The 25,907-nt window shown below is 47.1% G+C and overlaps 1 protein-coding gene across 2 annotated transcripts; it reads right to left on the minus strand.

Annotated features, from left to right (window-relative positions):
* Positions 1-1,669: 1,669 nt before the first annotated feature.
* Htatip2 (HIV-1 Tat interactive protein 2) lies at positions 1,670-25,391 on the minus strand. 2 transcript variants are annotated; one of them, XM_004673227.3, is made up of 5 exons: positions 25,127-25,391; positions 22,230-22,337; positions 9,406-9,543; positions 3,499-3,560; positions 1,670-2,318 (listed from the first exon to the last, which is right to left on the minus strand). In XM_004673227.3, exons 1-5 carry the CDS (start codon positions 25,319-25,321, stop codon positions 2,093-2,095), a joined length of 729 nt encoding a protein of 242 aa, XP_004673284.2. In that variant the 5' UTR covers positions 25,322-25,391; the 3' UTR covers positions 1,670-2,092. The 2 variants fall into 2 exon arrangements, with proteins under 2 accessions (XP_004673284.2, XP_045000743.1); XM_045144808.1 differs by lacking the exon at positions 9,406-9,543.
* Positions 25,392-25,907: the final 516 nt, after the last annotated feature.

The raw sequence follows: 25,907 nt of genomic DNA on the forward strand, positions 1-25,907 counted from the left end.
GCTCCCGAGCATTCATTCTAGGATGCACAAAAATATCTGCCGCTCCCTTCGTTAGGCTGTGCTCTTATGGAGTCCCAAGGCCCGGCACATAGGTGGTAGCTGATCAGCATGTGCTAAATAAATTGATGAGATTAAAGCCTTCCTTTGCCTGGACTCACCCATCTTTTGCCTTCATAAGCTCTCTCCAGCAAGACCCATTCCTCTGTGGAATGAACATCTTAGTGACACCCATGGACTAGAAGGGTGATTGGGCAGGTGAAGCCCAAAGGGCCAAAGCCACAAGGAGTACGCGAGCAGTTTCCACTGTGGAATGAAGGTCAGTGTTCAGACGTGTCTTAACTTCTGTGCTGGTAGAATCAGGTCACTTGATTTGAGCGATTCAGTGTTTAGCATCTAGAGTACACCAAGCACATTCCGAGTTTTGATGGACACTGGAGAATAATGTAGGTGTGTTCTTGAAACACAGAGGACATGCCTAATGTCAATCACCCTGACAGGAGGCAGGAGGCATCTTCTACAGGTTCAGGATGTTGGGATGTAAGGTGTAAGGAGATGGGAAGCCAGGTGAAAGCCCATAAAGCTGTCATTTGAGAGGCTGAGAAAGAAAGATCACAAGTTCAAGGCCAGCCTGTGTTACACAATGAAACCCAGTCTCAAATTTTCCTTGGCTGGACTTTAAATAGCCTACGCTTGTTTCCATGGTAACTGGCCTATGCTCCAAGAAGTGAAGCAGCCCTTGGGGTAACTCCCTCTGAAAGCAGCCAACTCAGTTGCCAGTTATAAATTATTTTATCAGTGAGGCATGGTGTGGCGCATGCCTTTAATCCCAGCACTCAGGAGGCAGATAGGAAGATCACCATGAGTTCAAGCCCACCCTGAGACTACACAGTGAATTCCAGGTCAGCCTGAGCCAGAGAGAGAGAGACCCTACCTTGGAAAAACAAAAATAAAAACAAACAAACAAACAACAACAAAAAAAAAAAACCAAGCTGTTGAATCAGCAGCCCGAGTGGGGTAAACTCCTGGCTCATCTAGTCCCTGGATCCAGGTCTCTAGCTTTGGAGCCTTAGCCAAGGTGCTTAACCACAGTGAGCCCTCCATTCCTCCAACTGCAATATGAGGTCAATAATGTAAACATAAGAAAATCGGGCCTTTAGTGCCATAGGAGGATTGCTGTGAGTTCGAGGCCAGTCTGAGACTACATAGTGAATTCCAGGTCAGCCTGGGCTAGAGTGAGCCCCTACCTTGAAAAACCAAAAAAAAAAGTAAACATAAGAGCTGGAGAGATGGCTCAACAATGGCTGTCGTGCTTGCCTGCAAAGCCTAAGGACCAGAGTTCAGCTCCCCAATACCCACATAAAGCAGATGCAGAGAGATGCATGCATCCTGGAATTCATTTGCAATGTTTAGAGGCCGTGGTGCACCCATTTTCACTATCTGCCTTTTTCTCTCTCAAATGAATAAATATTTTTAAAATAAAATAATCAAAAAGAATATAAACATAAGAATGCAAAGAGAATGCACATGAGGGTGACCATATGGCTGTTCAGGAGCCCAGAGCTTGGCAGACCCCTGACAGACACTGGCCTCTGTGACATCATCCTGGACAAAGGCTGTCCTCCACACTAACACATTTTTAACAATCTAAGCAGAACCCAGGATTTGTCCATTCACTTTTATTCCTTTATTTAATTCCTCCCCTGAGTTATAAAAGGTTGGTTCTATAGGTTCTGTGTTCTACAGCAGTAGGAAAGGCAGTGTTCACTCACACTGTCTGTGTTGTTAACTAGCACCGTGTAGCTCAGAGACAAGTGCATCAGATGCAGGCCAGCACTCACCCACACAGCGCTCACAGGCTGCACTGCTGCTGTTGTCTCCAGAAACACCACTGGGCTACAAAACAAATGAACACTACAGACCCTCCCACAGCCCAAAAATTCCAGCTCAGAGGCTTTGGGACCCAGACTCCCCTGGTGGCCCTGTGTATAGCGAGGCTCTGCATGACTGATGGAAAGTTATTTCTTGGTTGGAGCTCGGCCCACGAAATGACTGGTTTGCATCAGGTGCTGAGGTCGGTGCTTCCGCAGTGTGGTCACAGTTTGAGAGCGCTATTGGCCTTGCCCAGGTCGTGGATGGCCTTGTTCTCCAGCAGCTCTGTCTGCCCACTGCCAGGCCTCACCATGTTGTTCAGCATGGCTCTAACCACAGTCACCACTGGCACCGAATGCCCACTGGCCCAAGAGTGGGGCAAGCAGCCAAAGAATTTCCTGACCACCCATTCACCTGGGCGGGATTCTTGCCTGTCACACAGCAGGACTCTAGGAGAAAGATAAGATGAGGAAGAGCTGTGTGACTTTCATTCAGACTTTAGAGTGTCAGTGCTCCCTTCAAACCTGTATGATGAAACCCTAAGCCCATGGTGACTGTGTGGAGATGGGCCTTTATGGAAGGAATTAGAGTTAAAGCCGGTCTTAAGGATGGTACAGGATTGGTTCAGTGGGACTGGTATCTTTATAAGAAGGAGGGACTCCAGACCTCTCCCAGAACATACGGAAGAAGGTGGCATCTACCTGCAGACAGGGAGGCCACCTCAGAAGACACCAACCCTGTTGGCACCTTGATTTGAAGCTTCCAACTTCTGGACTTCAAGAAAAATCACTTCCTGTGGTTTACGGCCCTCCTCACCCCCACGCTGTACTACCTGGTTATGGCAGTCCTGGCCTGCCAGCATGGTAGGTGATACTTTTGATTTGGTGCATGAAGAGGATTTTAAAAAGCAAAATGAGGGGGCTGGAGAGATGGCTTAGCAGTTAAAGCATTTGCCTGCAAAGCCAAAGGGTCCAGGTTTGACTCTCCAGAACCCACATAAGCCATAGGTACAAGGGCTGGACTTCATTTGCAGTGGCTGGTGGCCCTAGTATGACCATTCTCTCTTTCTCTCTCCCTCTTTCTTTCAAATAAATAAATAAATAATATTTTTTTAAAAGGGCAAAATGAGGGCTGGAGAGATGGCTTAGCATTTAAGGCACTTGCCTGCAAAGTCTAAGGACCCAGGATCAATTCTCCAGGTCCTATGTTAGCCAGATGCATATCATGGCACATTTATCTGGAATTCATTTGCAATGGCTAGAGGCCCTAGTGTGCCCATTCTCTCTCTTTCATCCTTCCTCCCTCCCTTCCTCCCTCCCCCCATCCCTGTCTCTAATAAGTAAAAATATATGATTTTTTTTTTAAAAAGGAAAATGAATATAAAATGAAGAAAATGTATCAGTACAACCCAGACAGTCACAGGTGACTCTGGAGCTGCCTGGTCTTTCGAAGTCCAGGTCAGCCTGGGCTACAGTAGCACCCTACCTCAAAAAATGGAAAAAAAGAAAGAAAGAAAGAAAAGCAATCCACCACCCACCAGCTTCTTTCCTTCTGCAGATTTCCTGGCTGCCAGCTGCTCCCACTGGACACTACCCCACAATAGCCACTCCTGGAGACATGCCTACTTACCCTGGCCGGAACACTGAATAACGATCAAATTTTAATGCTTCAACCTTGGCTTCCACTTCTCCCTAGTAAGTAGAAAGAAAAAAGAAAAAAAGCATTTAATCAAGACCAGTCTACACAGGTGAAGCCTAAGTGAAAATAACTTGGGGTTTTGAATACAGTCGGCTTTGCAGGTCTCAAGACTTACAAATAGCCTGTCCAGAGCTCAGTGCACAGACTCTGGGAAGTTAAGGATGAGGCCGCCGTGTGGCTGGGGGAGGAGCAGATGGCCACAGGACCATGCTTCTAGCATGGAAGTGACCCAGAGAGCGCAGGGGTGCACTCATTCAGCCCTCAGCGCAGCCAGATCTGCTCTGCAGGCCAGCACACGGGTGATCCAGTGGGTCAAGAAACCTTCATCGGCTTGCTTTTCAGCATGAACAAGCCCCGCCCTCCATCTCCAGAGACGGTGAAATGACATATAGCTGGTGTTTCTGTTTATGAAACCGTGAGTTTTCGTGCCAGGCATCTCTGTGACAGAGAAGCCAGAGGAGCTCAGGTCTAACTAACCTCTTGTAAAAAATACACAGCAGGGCTGGAGAGATGTCTTAGTGGTTAAGCGCTTGCCTGTGAAGCCTAAGGACCCCGGTTCAAGGCTTCATTCTCCAGGACCATGTAAAGCCAGATGCACAAGGTGGCACATGCATCTGGAGTTCATTTGCAGTGGCTGGAGGCCCTGGCAAGCCCATATTCTCTCTGTCTCTCTCATATAAATAAGATATATATATATATATATATATATATATATATATATTAAACAAAAGACCAAAAAAAAAAAAAAACCTTTCAGTGTGAAATCCTCTTGCAGAGGCTCCCCTAGCTCTGGCTTAACCACCTCCAGCAGGAGCCAGTTTCATCTTGTGGACCAACCACTGTCCCAGAGTCCTCGCCTGGGTCAGACCCACTGTAAGAAGTAAGTCCTCATGCTGAAGAGCAGTGGGTCACTTTGTAAATGCTAATTGTTGCCAGTTCTGCACTATAGTCCTGGTTGCCTTAAAGCAGTTTTTCCAAGAGAGAGAAGAGAATGAGAACAAATAGTTACAAACTCCAGATGCTTGCACCCCCTTGTGCAACTGGCTTATGTGGGTTCTGGAGATTCAAACTGGGATTCTCTGGCTTTGCAGGCAAATGCCTTAAATGCTAAGTCATCTCTCCAGACCCTTTTTTTTTTTTTTTTGAGGTAGGGTCTCGCTATAGCCCAGGCTGGCCTGGAATTCACTATGTAGCCTCAGGGTGGCTTGGTATGGTGGGATTAAAGGCGTGCACCACCACACCATGCCTGGCTGAAGTCTTTTGCTAAATCGCCTCTAGGGCTGCTTCTGACACCCAGCAAATGGTGTGCATCAGGAAGCACACATGACAGAGCCCAGCCTGCCCTCCTTATGATAGGGAACTTTTGGGTGCCCTTGGGAGCAACAGAGCATTAGCTCAGCTCTTAGGTGGGCTATGACTCAGAAACTAAGAAGCTGGTGGGGCAGTTAGGGTGACTGGGAAGTAAAACGCAGAAATGTCCTTGGACCTGTCCTTGCAGTTCCCACTTTGCTAGAAATCAGAAAAGAATCTGCCCTGAAAAAGTTTTCTAGACTTGGTTTTCCGTAAACAACCTAGCCCCTCCCTGGGAAGGAGCATTCCTGGAAGGGTTAAATCTGATTCTGACATTGTGCTTGGTTAAGCTTGGCCCCAAAGCTTGGGGTCATGGCGGGTTAGCCCATCTCCCACTCAAAATATATAAAGGACCCCAATTTGGGTCAGAAGATGGCTGCACACCTCTGCCTCCCTCATGGAAGGAGCTCTCTGTGATTCCTATTTTCTTTCTCTTAATGTAATCTCTAATCCCTGCTCTCCTGTCTACAGATTATTTATTTATTTATTTATTTTGTTTTTCGAGGTAGGTTCTTACTCTAGCCCAGGTTGACCTGGAATTCACTCAGTAGTCTCAGGGTGGCCTTGAACTCACAGTGATCCTCCTACCTCTGCCTCTCAAGTGCTAGGATTAAAGGGGTACGCCACCATGCACAGCTTGGTCTATGGATTTTAATTCCTTAAATTCATTTGACAAAGCTCTGGGTCCCTAAATTTATTGGTACATTGATGTGTTGTGTATTGACAAGGAATCCCAAAATTTATTTCACTGGAACTCACTAGAGCTTGACAGAAAGGAAAGACTCCTGTCTGTACAGATAGGAGGGAGTCTCCGAGAAGGAGGAAAACTCACTTGTTGACTTGGCTAGGGTTTTTATGGGACATGTCACAGGTTGCTGCGTGTCAAGGACCAGATTCACAGGTCTCTATACACATGACAAGGACCACATTCACAGGTTTCTACATACATGACAAGGACCACATTCACAGGTCTCTCCGTGACAAGGACCACATTCACAGGTGTCTACGTGACAAGGACCACATTCACAGGTCTCTCCGTGACAAGGACCAGATTCACAGGTGTCTACGTGACAAGGACCACATTCACAGGTGCCTATGTGACAAGTACCACATTCACAGGTGTCTACGTGACAAGGACCAGATTCACAGGTGTCTATATGAAAAGGACCAGATTCACAGGTGTTGCAGCCTGGTTCTCGTTGCTGGTAGAAAGACCCAACCAAGAGCAGCTTCTGGGAAAAAGAGATTTATTTTGGCTTACAGGCTCGAGGGGAAGCTCCATGATGGCAGGAGAAAACGATGGCATGAGCAGAGGGTGGACATCACCCCCTGGCCAACATAAGGTGGACCACAGCAACAGGAGGATGTGCCAAACACTGACAGAGGGAAACTGGATATAAAGCCCATAAGCCCGCCCCCAACAATACACTCCCTCTAGGAGGCGTTAATTCCCCAATCTCCATCAGCTGGGAACCTAGCATTCAGAACACCTAAGTTTATGGGGGACACCTGAATCAAACCACCACATTCCGCCCCTGGCCCCTATAAACTGATATCCATACATGATGTAAAATACAATGTATTCAGTCTGACTACAAGTCCCCATAGTTTTTATCAATCCCAATGATGCTCATACATCTCCATAGTCCAAGATCTTTTAACTGAGCCATAATACCAAAAAATTACCTCAAAAAACCCATAATGGCACAGAATAAATATTCACACTGCAAAAGATGGCATTGGGCATAGCAAAGAAACATTCAACTAATACAAGATTTAAAACAACCAGGGCAAACATCAAACTCTGTAGCTTCAAGTCCACCAACTCTAACCAGTGACAAATCTTCAAGTCTGATAACTCTAACCAGCAACAAGTCTCTGGCATTCCAATTCCGCCCCTCCAGCTAGGTTACTCACAGTCCTGGGAAACTTCATCAGGGCCAACAGCTCCTTGGCAGCCATCTCATGGTCCCAGCATCTCCACTGGGTCTCCACTGTAAGCCATGGTTCATCCTCATGGCCCCATGGGGTCTCTATGCAGGCAACCAGCAAACCAACTTCACACTGCCCATGGCCATTTCCAAAACACAGCATTTCTTATACTCCACAATACCAGGTAGGATGCCAATTTGTTAATCCACGGGGGAAATAAAGCAGACTTTGAAGAACAGGTCACTCCTTGAGCACTCAGGCCCCTTCAAAAGAATCTACATTCTTCTTGTTGCTCCAGCGCAGGTCAGCTAGCCCAGTCTCAAAGGTTGTAATCTTTCAGTTGCAGCTGAACGGGCAACAGTTCACGAAAAGATTTTTCTTTTTGTGCCATATCCCTCTGCTCACACCAGTTCATTTCTACGCAAAGCAACCCTGCACAACTTCTCAGGACATAGGCATAAGAGTAGGCTTCTCACACAAATTGCTAGCCCAGTCCAAGCAAAGCTCTTTTTCACCCTCATAAGCCAAACCTCACAATCCATAGTTCTTAATGCATTCGGGTCTTTCAACTATGACCAGAATAATCCATCAAGCTGTACTTACAGCACTGCAATGCATCTCTTAGGCCAAGATTTCAACTCCTGCCACATTCCTCTTGAAAATCAGCTCCAAAAGGCCAAAGCAACATAGTCAGGTATCTAGCAGCAATCCCACTCCTTGGTACCACTTTATTGTTGCAGCCCGGTTCTCATTGCTGGTAGAAATCACCCAACCAAGAGCAGTTTCGGGGAAAAAGAGATTTATTTTGGCTTACAGGCTCGAGGGGAAGATCCACGATGGCAGGGGAAAACGACGGCATGAGCAGAGGGTGGACATCACCCCCTGGCCAACATAAACAACAGGAGGGTGTGCCAAACACTGGCAGGGGAAAACTGGCTATAATACCCATAAGCCCACCCCCAACAATACACTCCCTCCAGGAGGCGTTAATTCCCAAATCTCTATCAGCTGAGAACCTAGCATTCATAACACCTAAGTTTATGGGGGACACCTGAATCAAACCACCACAACAGGTGTCTCTATGACAAGGACCAGATTCACAGGTGTCTCCATGACAAGGACCACATTCACAGGTGTCTCCATGACAAGGACCAGATTCACAGGTGTCTCCATGACAAGGACCACATTCACAGGTGTCTCCATGACAAGGACCAGATTCACAGGACTCTACATGACAAGGACCACATTCACAGGTCTCTACATGACAAGGACCATATTCACAGGACTCTACATGACAAGGACCAGATTCACAGGACTCTACATGACAAGGACCAGATTCACAGGTCTCCAACATGACAAGGACCATATTCACAGGTGTCTACATGACAAGGACCACATTCACAGGTGTCTACATGACAAGGACCACATTCACAGGTGTCTATATGACATGGACCAGATTCACAGGTGTCTCCGTGACAAGGACCACATTCACAGGACTCTACATGACAAGGACCACATTCACAGGTGTCTACATGACAAGGACCACATTCACAGGTGTCTATATGACATGGACCAGATTCACAGGTGTCTCCGTGACAAGGACCACATTCACAGGACTCTACATGACAAGGACCACATTCACAGGTGTCTACATGACAAGGACCACATTCACAGGTGTCTATATGACATGGACCAGATTCACAGGTGTCTCCGTGACAAGGACCAGATTCACAGGACTCTACATGACAAGGACCACATTCACAGGTTTCTACATGACAAGGACCACATTCACAGGTGTCTCCATGACAAGGACCACATTCACAGGTGTCTACATGACATGGACAACATTCACAGGTGTCTACATGATAAGGACCAGATTCACAGGTTTTATGGTAGAAAGGTTGGATTTCTGCAATATAGGACAATATTTCCAGAAATATTAGGTAGGTATCAAAGATTCTGTTTGGTAGGAAGGGTGCCAATTTAATCTAGAAATCTCTTCTGGAGGGAGTATCTTTCCAGAAAAGATAGGAGATCAGGAAAACATCTAGGTTTTTATGAGCCAAGTCACATTTTGCACTTCTAGGCAATACAATTTTGGGGTTCTATTACCCTGACTGCCTTGGCAATTTCTGTCACCTACCACTAAATGGGCACTCTGCTGGTTAAATAAACAAGGACCTGTTCATATTGAGAAGAGAAAAATATGCATGGTTTGTTTTAAAAAATGGGACTTTTGAGAAAGTGGAGATGGTGATTAAACTTCGTTAGGTCTCCAGAGGAGCAGGCGCTCTGTCCTCTCAGCCACTGGGGAAATAGGAAATGTCTCAGCCAGAGCTAACAGGGTTTACTGGCAACCTCACTAGTAATCAACAGGAACAGACATGCGAATGGTCCTGCTTTTTAAATACATTCCTCCAAAAGTGGGCCCTGAGCATTGAAAAATCTATAATATGAGACATCTAAAGCTATTTTTTTAAAAACAATGATAGTATTTTGGGTTACTTACTATTACCAGTTACCCTAAGTATGCAAGTGACATAAATGTGCACAAACCTTCACTTGTAGGTACAAGAAGGAGCTGGACTTGTTGGCGCCCTTGGAGGACAGCAAGTTGAAATGTTTGCAGCCTCCAGCCTTCGCGAGCTCTGCAGACTTCAGCACGTAATCTCGGTCAACACGGACAAACCCTTCCTGGGGGAGCAGGGTGAGAGTTATTTCCCAATGCTGAGAATTCACTTTAAAGACGACTATGTGGCTTGGTTGGCTGGCTGAGTAGCCTTAAGGGGATCGGGGATCTAAACAGAATATTTCCAAGCTGGCCATGAAAGTCAGGCTGAGACCCTGGGAAAGGTTCCAAGGATGGTCCTCCAGACACACACACAGCAGTTTGTGCCGATCACAGGACAATGACATTGAAGTAGACGCCAACAAATCCACAAGGAGCAAAGGAAACAAGACGATCAGGCTGGAAATAGTTCATAGTCAGTTTTCACCTTTCGTTTGTTGCAGTGCCACAAACTAAACCCCAGGCCTCATGGATGCCAGGCAAGTGACCCACTACTTCGTCTCTGAACGACTTTACACGTCATGCTCAGCTTCCTTTGTCCAGCGTCAGCTCTGCCATGCTGACATCTCAAGATACGACAGGAAACGTCCCGGCACTAAAACTATAATGCTAGTTTCCGTTTGGGGGGATTTAAAATATTTTTTGTTTATTTTTATTTATTTGAGAGCGACAGAGAGAGAGAAAGAAAGAGACAGAGAGAGAGAATGGGTACATCAGGACCTCCAGCCATTGCAAATGAACTCCAGATGCATGTGCCACCTTATGCATCTGGCTTACGTGGGTACTGGGAATCGAGCCTTGAACCGGGGTCCTTAGGCTACACAGGCAAGTGCTTAACCACTAAGATATTTCTCCAGCCCCTTAGGGCGATTTTTGAGGTAGGGTCTCACTCTAGACCAGGCTGCCACCACGCCCAGCTAATTTCTAATTTTTGTGTAGGCTTTATGATGCACTGTAGATATTAGTATGCATTGTATCTTCAAATGTTTTTTAAAGTAGGGTCTCACCCTACTTTTGTGAAGTTTTTTTTTTTTTTTGAAGTTTTTTAAAGGTAGGGTCTCACCCTAGCTCAGGCTGACCTAGACTTCACTATGTATTCTCCAGCTGGCCTCAAACTCACAGCGATCCTCCTACCTCTGCCTCCCAAGTGCTGGTATTAAAGGCATGCACCACTACACCCAGCTAGTTTTAACATTTTAAAAAGTATTTTATTTATTTGATAGTGAGAGAAAGAAACAGGCAGAGAGAGAGAGAGAATGGGCACTGCTGCAGTCAGGTTCACATTACCGGCAGAAACCACCGAACCAAAAGCAGCATGTAGGAAAAAAAGGGTTTATTTTGGCTTACAGACTGGAGGGGAAGCTCCATCATGACAGGGAAAACGATGGTATGAGCAGAAGGTAGACATCACCCCCTGGCCAACATAAGGTGGACAACAGGAGAGTGTACCAAACACTGGCATGGGGAAACTGGCTATAAAACCCATGACCCCACCCCCAGCAATACACTGCCTCCAGGAGGTGTTAATTCCCAAATCTCTATCAGCTGGGAACCTAGCATTCAGAACACCTAGGTTTATGGGGGACACCTGAACCAAACCACCACAGGCATACCAGGACCTCTAGGTGCTGCAAACAGACTCCAGATACATGATCCCCTTGTGCATCTGGCATTATATGGTAGTGGGGAATCAAACTTGGGTCTTTAGGCTTTAAAGGCAAGAGCTCTTAACTACTGAGCCATCTCTCCAGCCCTCATTTTTGTTGTTGTTGTTTGGGTTTTTTTCCAGGTAGGGTCTCACTCCAGCCCAAGCTGACCTGGAATTCACTATGTCTCAAGCTGGCATCAACCTTATGGTGATCCTCCTACTTCTGCTTCCTGAGTGCTGGGATTACAGGCATGCACCACCTCTCCTGGTTTTTTCTTTCTCTGTCTTTTAAAAAAAAAAAATTATTTATTTGAGAGAGAAAGAGGCAAAGGCAAAGAGAGAAAGAGAATAGTGCACCAGGGCCTCCAGCCTCTGCAATCAGACTCCAGATACATGTGCCACGTTTGCTTCTGGTTCATGTGGGTCCTGGGGAATAAAACCTAGGTTCTTAGGCTTTGCAGGCAAGCGCCTTAACCACTAAGCAATTTCTCTAGCCCATTGGTCATCACTTTTGCATCTCCTTTGATAACCACCTTTTCTTTTATTGACCAGGTCAGAATCTGGTCATCCTTTAGTGACCCAAAACATAAACTGTGCCACCAGCCATTCCTGGGCCCAAGGCTATATTTTGTGTTTGCTTCCTCTTCTGCAGGATTTATGCCTTACAGGATGGTGTATTAAACAAGATAATCTGAATCTGGGTGTGGCAATAGACATCTGTAATCCCAGCACTGAGGAGACTAAGGTAGGAGGAGGATTGCTGTGAGTTCCGGGCCAGACTTGGATCAAGATGAAACCCTGTCTCAAAAAAAAAAAAAAAAAACATGGCCAGGTGTGGTGGTGCATGCTTTTAATGCCAGCACTTGGGAAGCAGAGGTAGAAGGATCACCCTGAGACTACATAGTGAATTTCAAGTCACCCTGGGCTAGAGTGAGACCCTACCTTGGGGGGAAAAAATGATCTGAGGGCTGGAGATGGCTTAGCAGCGCTTGCATGTGAAGCCTAAGGACCCAGTTCGATTTCCCAGTACCTACATATGCCAGTTACACAAGGTGGCACATGTGTCTGGAGCTCATTTGTAGTGGCTGGAGGCCCTAATACACCCATTCCCTCTCTCTCTCTCTCTAATAAATACAACAAATTAAATATAATTAAAAATGATCTGAGCCACATGTGGTGGCACACACCTTCAATCCCAGCACTCTGGAGGCAGAGGTAGGAGTACCACCGAGAAGTCAAGGCCATGCTAAGACTGCCTCGTTACCCTCTTTTCCCCTCCCCTCCCTTCCCTTCCCTTCAGCTCTCTCCTTCTCCTCCTTCCGCCTCCTTTCATTCTTTCCTGACCTGCTGTATTAGTTACATTTCTTATTTTGCTTTATGATTTGAGGGGTCAGTCAGCCAGCCACGACGGGGAGAGCGTGACAGCAGACTCTCAGCGGCCGTCAATGGGTACGTGTGACTGGGACTACTCGTTTGTTCACAACGAGCCAATAAAGAGGACAGGAAGCTGAACGACCACAGACTCTAAGCTCCTTCCCTCTAGTGCCACTTCCTCCAGCTAGGCCCCACCTCCAGAAGTTTCACAACCTACCGAAACGGGGCCACCAGCAATAGGAAAGTGTGCCAAACACTGGCAAGGGGAAACTGGCTATAACACCCATAAGCCTGCCCCCAACAATATGCCATCTCCAAGAGGCATCAATTTCCAATTTCTGGCAGTTGGGGACTTAGCATCCAGAACACCTAAGTTTATGGGGGATCACCTGACTCAAACCACCACATTCCACTCCTGGCCCCCATAAACTGAACCATACATGATGTAAAATGCCATGCATTCATCCAACTTTAAAAGTCCCCATAGTTTTTATCAATTACCATAATGTTCATACATCTCCATAGTCTAAGATCTTTTAACTGAGCCACAACACCAAAATATCCCCCAAAATCCCATAATGGCACAGAATAAACATTCACACTGAAAAAGATGGCACTGGGCATAGCAAAGAAATATTCAACCAATACAAGATTTAAACAGGGCAAACATCAAACTCTATAGCTCCAAGTCCAACAACTCTAGTCAATGAAAAATCTTCAAGTCCAGTAATTCTAACCAGCAACAAGTCTCTGGCATTCTAATTCCACCCCTCCAACTAGGCTACTCACCATCCTGGAAAACTTCATATGGGGCTGGCAGCTCTCCTTGGCAGCCGTCTTGTGGTCCCAGCATCTCCACTGGGTCTCCACTGCAATCCACGGTTCATCCTCATGGCTCCATGGGGTCTCTATGCAGGTATCTAGCAAACCTACTTCACACTGCCCATGGCCATTTCCAAAACACAAGACCATGTTGCAAACTCAATGACCCTCTCTTTCCTGCATTTCTAATACTCCACAATACCAGGTAGGGTGCCAATTTTTTAATCCAGGGGGAAATAAAGCAGACTTTGAAGAACAGAACACTCCTTGAGCACACAAGCCCCTTCCAAAGAGTCTACATTCTTCCTGTTGCCCCAGTGCAGGTCAGCTGGCCCAATCTCAAAGGTTGTAATCTCTCAGTTGCAGCTGAATAGGCAGCAGTTCACCCAAAGATTTTTCTTTCTCTGCCATATCCCTCTGCTCACACCAGGTCATTTCTATGCAATGCAACCCTGCACACCTTCTCAGAACATAGGCATAACAGCAAGCTTTTCACACAAACTGCCAGCCCAATCCAGGCAAAGCTCTTTCTCACCCTCATAAACCAAACCTCACAGTCCATTGTTCTTACTGCATTCAGGGCTTTCAACTCTGAACCACAATAGTCCATCAAGTTGTACTTACAGCACTGCAAGGCATCTCTTAGGCCAAGGTTTCAAATCCTTCCACATTCCTCTTGAAAGTCAGCTCCAAAAGGCCAAAGCCACACAGTCAGGTGTCTAGCAGCAAATGACACCACTCCTCGGTACCACTTTACTGTTGCAGTCAGGTTCACATTGCTGGCAGAAATCACCCAACCAAGAGCAGCTTGTGGAAAAAAGAAGTTTATTTTGGCTTACATACTCAAGGGGAAACTCCATGATGGCAGAGAAAAATGATGGCATGAGCAGAGGGTGAACATCACCTCCTGGCCAACATAAGGCAGACAATAGCAACAGGTGAGTGTGCCAAACACTGGCAAGAGGACACTGGCTATAATACCCATAAGCCTGCCCCCAACAATACACTCCCTCCAGGAGACGTTAATTTCCAAATCTCCATCAGTTGGGAACCTAGCATTCAGAACACCTAAGTTTATGGGGGACACCTGAATCGAACCACCTCAACCCGGGAGCTTGAGGAGGACATCTTACATGCAAGCCATCACATATTTCATAAAGGAAACACTGTTGGCTTGGAGCTCAGTGAATCTTCCCAAGCTGCAATCCTCTGCAACCAGCACCAGACAGGAAAACAGAACGCCGGTGCTATTCCTGAAGCCTTCTTGGCCCTCCTTTCTCATCCTCACAGTACATTCTCACATGCACACCCAGAAACAGGAAATCATCAACCAAGAAACAGGAAGTCATCTCTGCTTCAGTGATTCATCACAAACTTTTGTGTTACAAGCTTTGACACTGGGACTTAAACTACTGACTTGCAGGCTTGGCCTACATACTCATTCAAATACATTTTGTCGCATTTCTTTATATTTTATTCTTTCCAATTTTAGTATATGTGCTGCCGAAGCGAGCACATATTTTATTCTTATTTATTTATTTGACAGAGAGAAAGAAGGAGAGAGGGAAAGAAAGAGGGAGAGAAAGAGAGAACGGGTGCACCAGGGTCTCCGGCCACTGCAAACAAACTCCAGATGCATGTGCCACCTTGTACATCTGGCTTACATGGGTCCTGGGGAGTGGAACCTGGGTCCTTTGGCTTTGCAGGCAAATGCTTTAACTGCTAAGCCATCCCTCCAGCGCTATGGTTGTATTTTTAAACTGGTGTGGAAACAGACAGGTGTGGCTGCAATTCCAGCACTGGAGAGGCAAGGGCAGAAGCCAGTCTGGTGTACACAGCAAGTTCCAGGCCTGCCAAAGCTAAAGATTCTTCCCTGGGTAAATGAATAGGTAGGTAGATAGATATCATTGTGATGCAAAACTTTTTTTTTTTTTTTTTTAGGTTTTTTGAGTTAAGGTCTCACTCTAGCCCAGGCTGACCTGGAATTTGCTATGTAGTCTCAGGGTGGCCTTGAACTCATAGCAATCCTCCTACCTCTTCCTCCCAAGTGCTGGGATTAAAGGTGTGTGTCACCACTCCCGGCAATACAATCCATTTAAAAAAAATATTGTTATTTATTTATTTGAGAGCGACAGACAGAGAGAGAAAGAGGGAGATAGAGAGAATGGGCGCGCCAGGGCCTCCAGCCACTGCAAATGAACTCCAGATGTGTGCGCCCCCTTGTGCATCTGGCTAACGTGGGTCCTGGGGAATCAAGCCTAAAACCAGGGTTCTTAGACTTCACAGGCAAGGGCTTAACCACTAAGCCATCTCTCCAGCCCAGTACAATCCATTTTTAACAGCATGAGAGAAAGATGGAAAGAAGAGAACAGTGAGAGAGAGCTGATTCTCCTTAGGGCCTTTCTCTAAACTGAGATTTTTAGACAAGCATCTTAACCATTAAGCCATATCTCCAGCCCCTTAAACTGAGATTTTTAGATGTGCTGAAAGTGTGCCAAGAAAAAGCCAAAACAACAATATAGGAAAACCTCGCTGAATTTCTCTTTCATGTCTATTTCTTTCCCCTCATTCCAATTAAAACCAATAACTGGCTTGGTGTTCATGGCACAATCACATAGCTGACTAGACACAACTTTTGCTTTTTCTTATGTTAGCACAACTGCTTGGAAGGGTTATTATAGTCGTCTGTTAAAACGCTTTCTCTTTCCGCAGGTTCTTTAAAACTAAGGGAGATTCAGCCAACCACAAGCCTCCAGACTGACGCTGTCTCCCTGGCTTAATCCAGAGCCAGGAGAGGGTAATTTGATTAAACTGAGACCCTAATTTATTTGGCTTTAGTTCTGGACCAACCTCTGCTTAATAGAGTCCTGTCGCCACCAATTGTTTGATGAAAATTAAAGTGACATAAATGCCATGCGACGCTTTCAGTCTGACCAGTCAGCAAAGGCACATGAATACCACCCCAGCCATCAGGCTCTGGCGTCCCTCCTTTCAATGGCCCAGCTAGCAAGTGACAGGGCTCCTTGAAGGACCAGTGCCCTCGCTGCTGTGTGGACCCCCACCCTCAGCCCATCATCCCTGCTCAATGGGCCTCGTTGACAAGGTGCCCATACCTTTCTCCAGAGCTGTCCTCTGGACAAAGCTAAATACTGTTTTATTAGCAATCAATGGCTGTTAATCCAAACCGATTTCACAAATCCTCTGAGGCCACGCTGATTATAAATACGCATTTTTCTGAGCCCACTAAATCTTAAATTTCACTTCCCTCACCCCGATGGCGTGGCCTTTTAGCTGGTGAATGAAACTCAAAGGCAGAAGGGTCAACAGCTTTCAAAGACTTAAGAATCAAACTGAAGAGGGGGTCATGGGGACAGGCTAGTGACACCAACACATACCATTTTGTTTGGCGCGAGGATGGTTCTACTTACAGAGGGAAGAACATGTCTTTGAAATCTTATACTTTCTTCTCCTCTAATAGCTCCAATTCAAAAACACTAGAAAAACAAACGGCAGAAGCTACTGTGTATCCCAGAGACTGTCCTTCGTGTGTTGGCCATATGGCAAGAGAAAAGATGAGCCTCTCTTCTAAGAGTACGGAGTCCGTTGTGTCAGCATGTCTTTAGGATTCCACAGCAGCTTTGCCTGACCCTAAGCTAAGAATTGCGGGAGTCCCTTCTAGAACAGAGGAACTAAGTTCCCCTGTAAGCTTCCTTCCTAGAAACTCCTCAGGGGAATGAACATGATGCAGCAGACGTCCTTTGGGGGCTCACAAACAGCAATGGAAAATTCCAGGCTACTTTTAAGTCTTATCAAAATCTAAACCCAGGAGGGTTGGAAAGATAGTGGTTAAAGGCACTTGCTTGCAAAGTCTGATGGCCCCGGTTAATTTCCTCAGTGCTCAAAGCCAGATGCACAAAGTGGTGCATGTATCTGGAGTTCATTTGCAGTGGTGCACCCATCCTCTTTCTCTCAAATAAACAAATAAATTTCAAATAAGTTGACATCTGTGAAATACACCTACTGTGGCTTAATAATAACTCATCCAGGGGGATGGAGCAGAGGGGGTATGAGGAGGCTTAGTTATTAAAGATGTGAGTACACCACATGGAAACCTACTATATATATACATACATACATTATATATATATATTTCAAAAGAAAGTTTGGGTGGGAAGTAACCTATGGGGGTGGATAATGGTGTGTCCAGAAGTCATAGACTGTTAAAAGAAAATTTCAGTACCAGGTATAGGACACCTTCCAGTGAGTTGTTGGTCAGTGAAGCGCCTGACGCCCCCCAGACTTTACAGGTTAGTTGCAAGGCACGTGCTTATTCAGCAGAACTGCGTGCTCTGGCTGCAGGACGTTAAGAACTCACGTTACAATTGTGCTGGAGCCTCTTCTCTGTTGACTAGCAGTCATAGTGCTGGAAAGTGCTATGCAGCATTCTGGGGGTGAGAAGTTGTCAGTGGACTTAACCAGCAGTGGACCCTGTAAGCTACACAGCCGGGCCAGATGTGCTAACTGGTGCAATGATGGCATGTCTGCTCTGGAGGAAATCAACTACTCTCATTGGAGTTGAGTCCAGCACCACAGGAAAGAATGCCTCCCTGGTACTGAAAACCTAATCAAAAGCCCGTGGCTGGTGAGGTCATAAGCCCTGGAGGGAAGACACTACTGTTACTTGGCTACATAGATATATTATGCCCATCAAATTGCCTTCTAAATACTTCTGTTTATGTCTATATTTATCTATCTACACACACACACACACACTTTTGGTTTTTCGAGATAGAGCCTCTAGGTCAGGCTGACCTGAAATTAACTATGTAGTCTCAGGGTGGCCTCGAACGTACAGTGATCCTCCTACCTTTCTGCCTCCTGAGTGCTGGGATTAAAGGTGTGCGCCACCACGCCTAGCTATGTCCATAGATTAATGCTATTTTCACTTTTGATGAGAGAAGCTTCTCATTAAAGGTGGTAGTGACCCCTATGGTGACTTAAAACTTAGCACTAAAAAACAACTCTAGAATACCCTGCAAGGCTTGAGGTCCATTGTGTAAGAGGTGTCAAAAAAATATAAGACTCAGGGCTGGAGAGATGGCTTATCAGTTAAGCACTTGCCTATGAAGCCTAAGGACCCTGGTTCAAGGCTTGATTCTCCAGGACCCACGTAAACCAGATATAAAAGGTGGTGCATGCATCTGGAGTTCATTTGCAGTGGCTGGAGGCTCTGGCACGGCCATTCTCTCTCTGCCTCTTTCTCTCTCTGTCTGTTGCTCTCAAATAAATAAATAAAAATAAACAAGAATATTTTTTTAAAAAGTGTAAGAATCAAATTATGGGGAGGAGCGCTTTCAAATGCTGTCTTCCAGACACAAAGTGGCCATTACATACATGACCTCACAGTGGCTGTCAGTACCTGCACACGATCTGTATAATAGGAGGGAGAAAGTGATGGCATCAAAATAGAAGAAGGATGAGTTGAAAAGAAGCAAGGAGGAATGAAGAGATAGCTTAGTGGTTAAGACACTTGCCTGCGAAGCCTAAGGACCCAGGTTCAATTCTCCAGGTCCCACGTAAGCCGGATGCACATGGGAGTACATGTATCTGGAGTTCCTTTGCAGTGGCTAGAGGCCCTGGCATGTCCATTCTCACTCACTCTACCTCTCTGTCCCACTTCCTGTTCTAATAAATAAATGTCAGAAAAAATTTTTTAAAAAGCATGGGTTCTGTGGAGGGGATATTGGAGAGGGAACAAAAGAGGGTGGTGGGAGGTTGTCAATAAAAAGTTGTTAAAAAGAGGGAAAAAAATCCTTTGACAAGATTCCAACCCATAAATTGCTATCAGCTGGGAATCAAGCACTCAGAACACACAAGTTTAAGGGGGACACCTGAATCAAACCACCACACAGAGCACCCTGGCCCTGGCCCTTGGCACCATCTATGACATCAGCCCTGAGCAAGGCTACTCCTGGACATGAGACCCAACAATGATTAGCACAGATCTGGGCAGCTATTTCCTGTAAAAGCACGGGTAACAGAGCTCACCAGCTGCAAGGCCCCCGTTCTGTCTACACAGCTCGGCCACTGCGGCATGAACATGCAGTGTCCTAATGGACCTGCGTTTATGGATACTAAGGTTTGAAGATGAAATTTCATGCAGCATGAAATTATTCAAATTTTTTTAGTTGCTCAGACAAAAACTGCTGATGGGTAGCATTTGACTCTCAGACTACAGTTGGCAAACTTCCGGGTGAATGGAGTACATTATTAGAATCTGAAGCCACATGATCCTAAAGACACCCAGGAAATGTTATAGTGGCTGGACCAGTCAGAGTTACATCATCATGAGTTCAACAGAACCCAAGAGCCTGGATAGCTGGAGCCTCTCCTGACAGTTAAGACACATGAAGAGCTGAAACCACCCAAGCTCACCACCAAGTCTTTCTCACTCAAGTTCAATGCTCATTGGCTTCCAAGTCTAGCTCAGCCTTCAATAGAGTCAAGATGCTTGCTAAAGCAAGGTGAAGGCTGCTGGAGCTACATACTCAGAAGACCGGAAGGCGAAGAAGATGAATATACCCAGCGTCCCAGGAGCAAGCCCAGGAGGGAAACTGGATTGGCTGTGTCCAGGTCTCCTGAGGAGCCTGCAGAGAACACAGGCCTCAGAGCTCTGACGCAGCGGGTCTTGCTTAGGGCCAAGTCAGGAAGCTCAGCGTGGACTGGACACCTACGGTCTGAGCATCTGGTCGGCCACCACGGGGCAGTGGAGGCCAACAGGCTGATTCCGAGCCTCCATTCCAATGGAAATGTGAGTGGGCTGAACTTCATGGATTAAAGTACATGCTCCAGCAGCTCCTCTTGGAAACAGGGTCACTGCAGATGTAGTCATGATGGGGCTGGGACGAGTGGGCCCTTCATCCAGTATAAACTGGTGCCCTCATAAAAAAAGAGAAAAAAGCAGACATCCGGGGAAAATGCCGTGTGCAAAGGTGACCATTCCAAAGTCAAGGAGAATCTTTTATCTTATGCACTTACTAATCACTTTTATCATTTCAAACTGGTTTTTATTTCTGTGTGTATGTACATGTGTGTGCGCATGTATGATCTGTGTGTGTGGGTTTGTACGTGATGCAGCCTGCAGTGAAGGTCAGAGGATGACCTTGAGGTGTTTCTCCCCTCCTTCAACTTTCTTTCAAGTCAGGTTTCTCCCATTGATTTTCCCACTGCTGCTTGCGAGCTTCAGGAATCTCCCGGCTCTGCCTCCCATTGCCAAAGGCATGCTGGCATGACAGACACATGCCACTTTGCACCTGGCTTACCTTATCAGAGAACACTGAGGAGATCTAAATCCCATGGACAGGCTGGAAGGCAAGCACCCTTACCCACTGAGCCAATTCCCCAGTCCCCATCAACTGATTTTATAGGACAGCAAAAGGTACTGAGTGGTGTGACAAATGAAGAACCATGCCCATTAAAAGGTAACAACAAAATACTATTTTCCTCTGACTGAAGCTGCCTTATTCAATCTAAATGTAACCATTTATAATTTCCCCAAAAATGTCCCTTGGGGTTTGCCTTCCATCATGAGATCAACTGCTCTAAGGGGAATGCAGTTTCTTTTGCTGAGTCATCACCGAAGCCAGGCTGGCACCTGGGCTCAGAGACCCGCAGTGTGCTGGGACAAAGCTCTTCAGAACTTCTGAAGGGCACGTTTCCTGTGACTGTCCCTGGGAAAGAAGACACTGTACTGGCTGCTGAGCAGGAACACTACCCATTCTAGGAGAGACGATGCAATTCCAGTTAAAATCAAACTTCGAAAAATAAAAATAAATCAAACTTCATGCTCCAGTTCCCAGCTCAGTGCGGGGTTCCAGGGTGGACACGACAAACTGTGCCAGAAGTCCAAGTCCAACGCCACTGAGCAGGTACAGTGAATTAGCTGCTGGGCCACCGGGAAGCCCAGAGAAACGCAGCTGAGCCACTGCTGGGCAGGTGAAAACCGACAGTCGTTAGCTGGAAGCCCTGCTGCTCAGGAGCACCGGCCTGGTGACAAAGCCCAGGAAGTCACAAAGGCAGGATCACTGACCTGCACACTCAATGTCTGACTCCAGCAAGTAAATTCTGCCTGGGGAACAAACTATAGTCAAGGTACAAATTAAATAAGATGTATTAACATTTATCAAGGATCTACGTTATAAACCATGACTTTTTTTTTTTTTTTTTTTGGTTTTTGAGGTAGGGTCTCACTCTGGTCCAGGCTGACCTGGAATTAACTCTGTCATCTCAGGGTGGCCTTGAACTCATGGCAATCCTCCTACCTCTGCCTCCCGAGTGCTGGGATTAAAGGCATGCGCCACCATGCCTGGCTAAACCATGACTTTTAAATGTGTAGTAACTTCTGGATAAGAGATGATTCAATTTAGAAGACCATTAAAACGAAAATCAAATGTGCGTCAGGCAGTTTTGCGTGAGTGAGTCATCTGTGGGGCTGAGTCACTGCTGGAGGCTGAGTCATTATGGGGTGCCTACATCCTGAATCGTGCCTCAGAACTTTATAGCTCACTGTGAAAACAGGTTGAAATAGGAGTGAAAAAGAACACTTCAAGTTTAAAACCTTTATGATGGAAATAGGGTGGGGAGGAGTTACTGCCAACAGCATTAGCCAATTCCTTTTCCTCAGAAGTCTTTCATTGCTGCCCTTAGTCGGGATGGTGTGAGGATTGCAGTATTTGCTATAGGCAGAATCATGTAAATATTTCACCGGAGAATGACTCAGGGATTATTCTGAAGGGAAGATGCATTTATCAGTAGTGTTCAAAGTACAACAAAGGGAACAGATGGAGTCACAAACAACAAAAACTTACTTACATTTAAGCACTACAGTATGCACACAGTGAGTAAGCCAGAAAGGAACCATTGATATTATTGGCCAGTAAAATGAAAAAGGGTTTGTTTCTTTCTTACCGCCCCGGCTTTACTCCTGGTGGTACCCAGGCAACAGAACCCAACATCATGACCTTGAAAGGCAGAAGTGTAGTCATCCAGCTTTTCAAAGTCCACCACTTCTTGATTCTAGACAAAGGAAGGCAAAGGTGCATACAACCTTATTACTTCAGAACAGAGACAACACTCTCCTAGATTTAAAGAACAAATTAAAGATCTTTAACTGAGGGTCGAACCACTTCATATCAAATTTTCCAAATTAACTTTCTTCCACCAAAAAGCAATTAATCTGGGGCTGGGGCCAGACCTCAGTGGCAGAGCACTTGCCAGAATATGTAAGACCCTGGGCTGGACCCTCAACACTAGGAAAAAAAAAATGAACAACAATCTAAACTGAAAATCAACAATACACATATAAGTTTCTGGTACATGTGACTAGACTAGTAGTAAACCAGATTTCTAAAATCAAGGTCAACTATTTCTTCTCTATGGGAAAACAAGACTGGTTTGTACCTTACCAGAAAGGAGACAGTTAAGGAAGGTATAATGTGGAGACACGGAAGGGTACCTGGAATCTCAAAAAAGACCCAAGTTCAAATCTTTGATCTCTTTACTAGGCATGTCGTAGTAACCAAGTTATTAAGCATATGCCTCAGTTTTATTCAGCTGTAAACCGTGGGTGATAGTCTTTCCTTCAGTGTAACTCATGAGCTAACTTCATTAGGCTCAGAGGAAAGGGCCTTGGGGAAAACAGTATAGTTCTGGGCTAGAGAGATGGCTTAGTAGTTAAGGTGCTTGCCTGTGATGCCTAAGGACCTAGGTTGGTCTCCCCAGAACCCATGTAAGCCAGACGCACAAAGTAATACAAGCACACCAGGTGACACACTCATACGGAGCTCAATTGCAGTGGCCAGAGGCCCTAGCATGCCAACCCTCTCTCTCATTAAAAATTTTTTGTAAAGTATAGCTCTAGCAGGACATAATGGCTCATGACCTTCATCCCACATTAAGAAAGCTGAGTTAGGAGGATCTCCATGAGTTCAAGGTCAGCCTGGGACAGAGTGAGACCCTGATGCACAGAAGACAAAAAACAAGAAAAGCACATTCCTGCTGGGCATGGTGGCGCACGTCTTTAATCCCAGCACTCGGGAGGCAGAGGTAGGAGGATTGCTGTGAGTTCAAGGCCACCCTGAGACTCCATAGTGAATTCCAGGTCAGCCTGGGCTGGAGTAAGACTCTACCTGGAAAAACCAAAAAAAAAAAAAAAGAAAAGCACATTCCTGGTCCCATCCCAATACTTGTGAGTAAGCACCTTCCATCGCTCCCACCATGGGATTTTAATCTTCATGGAAACTGAGATTATCGGCCATGAGTAGGAAGGTGTGAGTGCCTGTGAGACCAGCATGGGGGCTGTGGAGGCAGGAGGCTGGGGTTCAAGGCTGGCCTGTACTTACAGAGACCTTTGACTCAAACCAAATAATGTGTGTGAACGTGCACGTGAGCCATGAAGCTTGAGAAGTTCAAACAGAATTTTGGTTTCCTTCACCACCATCAGCCCTTTCCAAAGAACTTTCCAGGCCCAGTATTCTATGCTAAGGCGCAAAGTGCCTGGTCAAACGCCCCTCAAGGCAAATTGCAACTTCAGGTTGTAAGTGCCAGGAGCCTTCCCACAGGCCCATGGAACTGGACTGTGGAGCCACCCAGCACCCGCCTGCGCTTAGGCAGAGAAACCTGTTCTAAACAGGCAAGTCCTGATGGATGACACACTTGCAAAACCATCCGAATAGGCACCTGTAGGCATCAGAACATTTATCAGCAAGTCCGCTCAGCATGTGCAATGCTCTTTCTATGAAACTCCGGGGTTGGACTCAGCTCTGGCCCCAGGAGCACCCTGCATTGTTTAATGAGCTGCAGCTCTGGAGCGCCAGTTCACATGAGGCCGGAATCTCCACGTGGCTGGACTTCAGTCTTCAGTCTGTTAGGAGTTACCAACAGAGGCAAATCTGGGGTATCATTTGCTGAACCACAAACATGCAACTTGGAGGACAGGCATCACCCCACTTACTGACACCAGCCTGGGAAGCCAGGGTCTGCAAATTCTTGGACCTTTCCCAGTCTGCAAGGCCTTTCAGAGTCTCTGACATGTGACATGAACAGCTAGATAAAATAGGCACGGGGCTGAGGGAAGTGCAAGGTTGCAGGGCCATGTCTAGAAGCGGTAGGCAGGCAGACATTAGGCTTGGGGGTCTTTGAAGGGTGGACCCCACTTCCTGTTCCCTTTGCAGGTTATAAAGGGAAACATCATCCCTCCATGGAGAAGAGCCATTTCCGCCTGACAAGAGGCACAAAGTCTTCTAGCACTGGGGTCCTTCACGTGGTGGGGACGCGAGGAACAGCTGTCCCGGAAGGACGTGATGCGCGGAGCCCTGGTGGCAGTTGCCCACAAACCCTTGCGGCCCTGCCCACTCTGCTGAGCTCTCATTCCAAAGGGGGAACCTTTTCTTTCTGACACTTTGGATGCCCGCTGAAACCCTAAGTAGGGTGGCCTTGGCGACTGCAGGGCTTTCTCACCCCCCCCTTATATCTCTTTGCCTACGCGCACCTCTTATCTGCCCAATTTTCCGTGGTCCCAAGACAAGGGAACTCGATGGTATGAAAATACATCTTGCCAACCTCCGCTGGCACCTAGCACCCGCTCTAATAGTTTCTAGACCTAAAGAAGGGCTTTGCCACGTGACTAGGCGGCCCACTAGCCAGGTACGACGCAGAAAGTGGGCTTGCTGGCGGGCTCTGTGGATTAACCATGGCTATTCTTCATTTCGCCCTGTCTCCTCCGCGGCCGTAAGGCACGGATCACGCTGACCTCACAAAATGATTGCAGCTACATTGTTCCTTTAAGTCTCAGCTCAAATACCCACCACATTTTTATAATTTTCCTCCTGGAAGGTGAGCTTTCTCCGGCCAATGATCGTGACCTTAGCAAACAGGTTCTGATCCAGGATTTCTTTTAACAGTACTCTGCCGGTTTCCCCGCTGGCTCCCAGGATAAAGACGGATCGATTCTGCATCCTGAAGGCTTCCCGAAGCTTCGGCAGCGCCTCCTCCTCGCCCATGCTGGGCAAACGAAACCCTCCCAGGGCGTCCCCGCGCGCCGAGGGCCAGGGCGGAAGCCGCCGGGGCGAGCGGAGAGCGGCGCTGAGTCTGCGGCGCGCAGACCCGGGACCGCGGCGGGACGCACGGCCGCCGTCCGCCCGGCCGCCGCGCGCTCCCCTGCGGCCAGCCCCGAGCCCGGCTCCCCGCGCGGCCACCGCGCCCCGCGCCCGCGCCAACGCCCGGGACGCGCCGCCTCGCCACGCCCAGGGGCGGGCCGGGGGGAGCGGCGTGCGGGGCCGGGCGCGCCTGCCGCGGCCGGGGCCTACGGGCCAGCGCCCCCGAGCCTCCCGCCTGCCTCCTTCCTCGCCGCCCCGGACCAGCGCCGGCACGCTCGGGCCTAACGACATTTCAGCCCTGACTTGCCTGGTCCCCGCTTCCCAGACTCCACCTTCACTGCCCCCCACCTCCCAGACTCCGCCATCACTGCCCCCCACTTTTCCCAGACTCCGCCTTCACTGGTCCCCAAGTCCCTGGACTTCTGCAGCTCTGGGGCGTGTGCCAGGGAGGGTAGAATGACAACATCTGGACAGAGGTTGCACGGGTCGT

This window comes from Jaculus jaculus, chromosome 3, assembly GCF_020740685.1.
Source record: "Jaculus jaculus isolate mJacJac1 chromosome 3, mJacJac1.mat.Y.cur, whole genome shotgun sequence".
NCBI classification, from domain to species: Eukaryota; Metazoa; Chordata; class Mammalia; order Rodentia; family Dipodidae; genus Jaculus; species Jaculus jaculus.